The sequence below is a fragment of the Biomphalaria glabrata genome, chromosome 7, assembly GCF_947242115.1.
Source record: "Biomphalaria glabrata chromosome 7, xgBioGlab47.1, whole genome shotgun sequence".
NCBI lineage: Eukaryota > Metazoa > Mollusca > Gastropoda > Planorbidae > Biomphalaria > Biomphalaria glabrata.
In genome coordinates, this window is record NC_074717.1 from 5,718,526 (window position 1) to 5,724,710 (window position 6,185).

At 36.9% G+C, this 6,185-nt stretch overlaps 1 protein-coding gene across 2 annotated transcripts in view; it reads right to left on the reverse strand.

The window, feature by feature from the left end:
- LOC106069631 (uncharacterized) overlaps nt 1-5,850 on the reverse strand; it is a 31,582-nt gene extending 25,732 nt beyond the window's left edge. For both annotated transcript variants that reach the window (XM_056035247.1, XM_056035246.1), the window contains exons 1-3: nt 5,705-5,850; nt 3,268-3,500; nt 1,328-2,104 (exon numbers count right to left, since the gene is read on the reverse strand). In XM_056035247.1, coding sequence (XP_055891222.1) covers nt 1,328-2,091 — 764 coding nt within the window. In that variant the 5' untranslated portion in view covers nt 2,092-2,104; nt 3,268-3,500; nt 5,705-5,850. The remainder of the gene's footprint in view (nt 1-1,327; nt 2,105-3,267; nt 3,501-5,704) is intronic.
- Nucleotides 5,851-6,185: the final 335 nt, after the last annotated feature.

Here is a 6,185-nt window from a genome sequence, read left to right on the forward strand (position 1 = left end):
CACGACCAGGCAGTCATTAATATCTTATACAATACAGACGTTACTTCGAAAAAGAAGATGATTAATAGTTATCAGGCATGGATGCAAATCTCAAGTTTATATCTCTATTATAAAATAATGTGAGTCAACTAGAGGCTTTGGAAGACTGGTGGAAGACTGTGATTTTTAATTTTGGGATCTTTAGGACGCTCTGAGTCCACCCAGCTCTAATGGCTGACATTAGTTGGGGGAAAGTAAAAGCGGTTGGTTGCTGTGCTGGTCACATGACACCCTCGTTAACTGTGGACCACAGAAACAGAAGACCTTTACATCATCTGCACTATAGACCACAAGGTCTGAAAGGGGGACTATACTTTACTTTTTACTTTACAACTAGAGGTTAAAGGGAAACTCCGATGGTTTTGACATTTTTTGATATAATATGTGTTTTGATTTACAGATAATGAATATATTATTATTTTGTTTTTATTTGCAATAATAACTTAGGAATTGATATTTTTCTGACGTAATTTTCCTGCGCATCCAAAACGGTCAGACTTTCACCGGGTTTCTATGTGACGTCACACATGTCTATTAATTTAATTTATCGACTTACTGTATAACGGAAAACCATTACAGTAACGTTTACATTCTCGTAAAAGAAATATATCTTCGTCTATGCAGTTAGATCTAGATCTTGTAAGCAAAGAAACAAAATGCGTGTTAAAGGGAGATTTACATGCTTGACTAACCACGGCAGTGTGTATCTTCTCGCCTGACCACTCAACACACCACAAACACTATCGCTTGGTTGTCTTGTCATGACTGACTACACGTAGTCTAGACTAGCCTTCCACTGACCAGTTTGTGGTCGAATCAGTCAGACCTGCGATCTATTTACTTCTTGGGACAGGGAGGGGCTGAGATGAAAATGTTACTTTTTTTTCTAGAGTTGGTTGTCCTCATGCTTTTAAATCTATCTATCTATATATAACTGTACCATAGCGCTTGACTAGGCCGCCACTAAGACTTACAGCCTAACAGCCACTGTAAGAATGAAGCGATACGATTCGTCAAATCTAGTTTCCCTTTCAGTATTGTTGAGGGAAGTGACGTATGCCTAACCTAAAAACAAAATATCAAAGAACCCCGTTTTTTTTTTTTTTTTTGAGATTTCAAGAATTAACTGTCTAATTTATTAAATATAAATGTTTCTAATCATTTAAATAAAAAATGGAAAAAATGTTTACTATTACAACTTTTTACGCAGTATTTAAATTTGTCCAATAACTCAAATTTGAAAAACCATCGGAGTTTCCCTTTAAAAAAAAAAACACTTCAGTCCTACCTGTTCAACTGTTTGTAATCTGTGTTGGTGAGAACATTACTCCGACACAGGTCTCCCAAAATATCCATAGGATAGACATTGTCTGCTATGTAGCTCATTTCACGTTCCAGTGTTTCTTTATGGATGGGATCCATAGGATGGACCCTCCACATCACGGGCGCCATGCTGATATCATCCGACTGGTAGGCGCCGGCCATGGAAGGCGTCGCGAGGGCGCCTCCTCTGGGGTACTGCTCCTGAGAAAACATCCTGAGCAGGGTACTGTCGAGCCTTGAGTTGGAGATCATCAAGTGCTCGTCCAGGAAACTTGAGTTGACCAACGGGGACCTCTGGGAGAGAGAGCTGTGTCTGGGCTCGAACCGAGGAGGGTTAACGTTTCTGGGTTGAGGAGGGGCGATCCTCTCCCCGGTAACACGACCGTTGTTTCTAGATTGTCTTGGAAGATCCGGGTCAGAGTTCATGACTTCCTCAGGACTAAGGTCATCTTTTGGAACTGGGGCTAAGGGGGTATTTCCCCCACTTATAACAGACCCCTTGCGGCTGGACGCAACGTCTTCTTTTGGGTGGCTAGAACTTCTAGAAAGTCTGGCAACATCAGGATCTGAATTCCGGCCTCGGTTGTCCTGGGGTGTAAGCTCGTTTCGCGAGGGTAAAGACACGGGAGTATTTCCTCCACCAGTCACAGATCTTCTTCTGCCTTGTGTGTCATCAAAGCTCACAGCCCTGGTTTCAGGCCGACCATTTTTACTTTGTTCCCTGCTCATGATCTTTCCTTCACTGGAAAGAGAAAATATTACAATATAGAATTTATAGGCGTTTTGTTACAAAGATACAATAAACAGAGGTCTGTGTCTACATTAGATGTGGATTTAATAGTTTAGAAAAATGCACATCAAATTTACTTTATAATAATAGATTGTATGTACTTTATTATTATTACAGAAAACAAAAACTGATATTCATTCTCTGGCACTGCCAGGGTCGAGCTTTTCTTAAAGAGAAACACAATTCATTGTAGTCAAGAATTATTAAGTAATCACTTGAAACTTGAAATCGCTTTAAGCTTAGGGTAAAGAAGACATGGGCCTACAACGTTTTTTTTTAGTCTTGAGAAATCCTGATGTTCATTGTTGTTGTTATTTTCACTTATTTTTATTTAATTTATAAATATATTTCTAATTAAGACATTCCAAACTTTTACCTGACGCAGAACTAGTCATTCTATTGAAGCCTAGGCATAAAAGGAAATGGAGAATCATTTCGTACTTAGCCTAAAAACTACTCGGCATCCTATAGAATGCCTGTATTTCGCACTATGCAGGTAACATACATATGTTTTAAACTTCCTAACTCCAAGAATAAGTCAACAAAATGTCACTCAATACTACACTACAATATAGACATTTCAAATATAACATTCTATCAAATATTTCTAAATACATAATAGACATAATTATTGTGTCCTATTCAGGGCTCTCAGTTTGAACATCAAAATTAATATGAATATTAACTCGAACAATGTTAAAGTCATATGTGTCGTAACTTGGAGTTTTTTTCATGACTGTAGCAGTACAACCAGTCTACCCTAACCACTCACTGTGAAATGGTTCTCTTCAGTTTTTACATAGATTAGTTCAGTTCTAATTATACATTGTTGGACATAAAAACATTTACAATTGGAATTCATGCTTGTCAGCTGGTAAATGCACCAAAAAAAAAAAAACATTTAGCGTTATGTTTCTCGGAATTTTGGGGCTTCCATAGAAACTAAAGACATTTCCTTTCGAAAGAATCCCAATTTCAAGGACTTCACTCGTTTAGTATGTATGGCACATGTGTACCGTTACGTACATATTTCTTCAACAGAGAACAAGCTAGTGATCATAAAGTATGTGTTTTAGGCAATGTAATCTTCTACTAAATAAAAACAAAATACTCACTGTGATATCTCTCTCTCTAATGAGAACAAACTCTACTTTTGAAATGTTGATATGAACGATACGTCGTCGCTAAGTAACTTTACAGGATTACGTGAAAGAGATGGTAGATACCCTCAGCAGAGTCACCAAAGAAGTCACGTCCAAATCATATCCAGTGTGGCGTCTATTCTTACGGCTGAATGCTGACCAGATCAACCATCCCTTCTGGCATTGAAATGGACTGAGTTTTTATCCTGTATTTCAAAAGAAGAAAAAAAAAATTATTTAGATCTTCATATCTAAATTATGAAATATGAAAAGTTGAAACTAAGTGACGAAACAATTAATGACGCATACATGTCACATATATAATGGCAACATTAGGTACAGTAATTTAAAAGAAAGTTAACTATGTAACAAGACCTTGCAAGCTATAGGGCAGATGACATAAAAGTCATCTGATTCTGTGGCCCACGGTTAACGAGGGTGTCATGTGGCCATCACAACGACCAACCGCCTTTACTTTTCCCCAACTAATGTCAGGTACCTATTAGAGCTGGGTGGCCTCAAAAGGCGTCCTAAAGAACTCAGTCTTTACTAATATTCGAACCCGGCATCCTCTGTTTGAAAGTTAAGCGCTTAAAGCCTCAGCAACCGCGCCGCAATTTTTTAAAAAAGAAATGGGTAAATTAATTATAATTTATCCAAGGACAATCAAGACCAATGCACAACACCCGGACTCACCGACTCTAATATTTAAAAACAAATCCACCTACCGGAAACATAGTACCAGGCTAACATACCACTCCATATTCGAGGGTTCATAAATACAATCTATTGTATTTTTTTTTTCATATCTTTACATAACAGCCTACAATTTTGTTTTCATTTTGAACTATTACAAAGTTTGCCTATTTTTTTTTTACAATTCCTCCCATCAGCTTGCTAAATCTTTACTGGCATTTCGAAAACGGCTCTAACAATTTCCCTAGAAATTTGACAGTTTATTTATATTGGAAAAAGTAACTACCTAACTGGCCACAAAGTCAGAACCTTGGTTTGACCGTTATAATTTCTTGTGGCATATAATCATCTTAAAATTAAATTTGGCTCGCGTCTTTTTTATTTTGCACACGGTTTCAGCGGGAATTCCCGCACTTGACTTCAGTGTTTCTTTGTATTCAGTAAGGAGTTGAAGAAATAAATAAACGTAAGCGAACATTTTGCGCACCGTCTTATGTAGACATTAGCAGGACTGTTGCTAGAACATGGAGTGTGCGAAGCTCACTGGAAAGACTCCTTGCAAAAGTGAAACATTACTACTTTACAAGAAGTAAATAGAACAGAGATTGTTTACAGTGATATGATTAATAAAGGGAGAACTGATATCAAATAATCATTGTATGTTACTTATTTATGTTACTATTTATTTATAATACGTCGCTTTGTTGTGACTTTTTAAATGTTACTTGGCCCCCTTTACCTATTAACCCGGATACCCGACGATCTACTGTACAAGTATTTTGTTATTATAATGACTTAAGGTCTGATTCATTATAGATCGATATTTTTAAATCAACGTGGTTATATAATAGGCCTATAGATTAAAGCGAGTTCCCCATTCAGACCAAGCGGTCTTAGTAGCGGCAGATAATAATAATAATATTAATAATCGTTATTAATCATAAGGAAATTTGTCTTACAATATGTGCATTACACCAAACAAAACAGTATAACTATAGAAAACCAAAGTATACATTCACACCAGACTCACCAGACTCACTCATAATTTATATTCGAAAAGGTTTTTATAAGATAGTTTCTATTTAATGATTTGATTGCCAGGGGAGTTTTTGTGTCTGTTTGTCTTTGCTATCGGTGTCTTGTATCTCTCTTGTGATGGTAAAATCACAAAATCCAGACTCAAAGGGTGATTTTTTATTTCTAGAATCTTTTTAGCTTTTTAGATGATGTTTCTTTGACTAACGGTTAACAAGTACAACAACAAACCACCTTTACTTTCCCCAGCTAAAATCAGATGGGTGGACTCAAGGGCGCCGTAAATATCCCTAAGTTCAAAATTCCAGTCTCCAGCGAGATTCGAGCCCAGCACCCCAGGTTCGAAAGCCAAGCATTTAAACACTCGGCCACCGCGCTCCAGACATATAGACTATTGAGTACTAACACAAATGTATGGATAGACTGTAGCCTTCCTTTCAATTCACTTTTAGCCACCGTAATTCTTCATAGTTAAATAGCTTTTTAAATAGATTAATTTATTGAATAGTTGTTTTATCAGAAAAGACTGCAATTTTAACATTATTATATAAGTGATCAAACAGACTAAATGAGGTTAAATATTTTTGAATATATTACAAACAGTACTGCAGTAGTATTTATCAAATTAATGATTGTAGTTATTTATCAAAGCACAATAATAACCACAAGAAATGCTTACCGTGTCAGCACGGTGTAGTTCCAATCACAACACACCGTTAAAGAATATCTCACTGCTTTATAAAACAGACTGAAGTCAACATACAAATACCCACAGTTGAATCTATCTTTAGTTTTAAAATAGCGGTTCTGGTGTTATATCAATGCTCGGTGCACGGAATAAATACAACTGTATAATATGCATCAATACAGTGAAAGTAAGGCAGTCTATTCAAGTAGTGTGGGGGGGGGACCACTTTGAGGGTGATAAAATGAGTGAACACTGGAGAAAAAGGAACAAATCGTATAGAAGAGAGGGAGGGTATATAAGTAGCTGAGAGGAGAGGGGAGGATAGATTTGAGACCTAGTAGGGCCTTTAAATATCAGCACCTTTTCGTGATCGAATCGGAAATCAATAAATTGAGCTTTCATATAGCAATTGATTTGAATGGGGTGCCCCCCGATAAATCACTAGCGACTGGTACCTCAACCAGGAATGAAG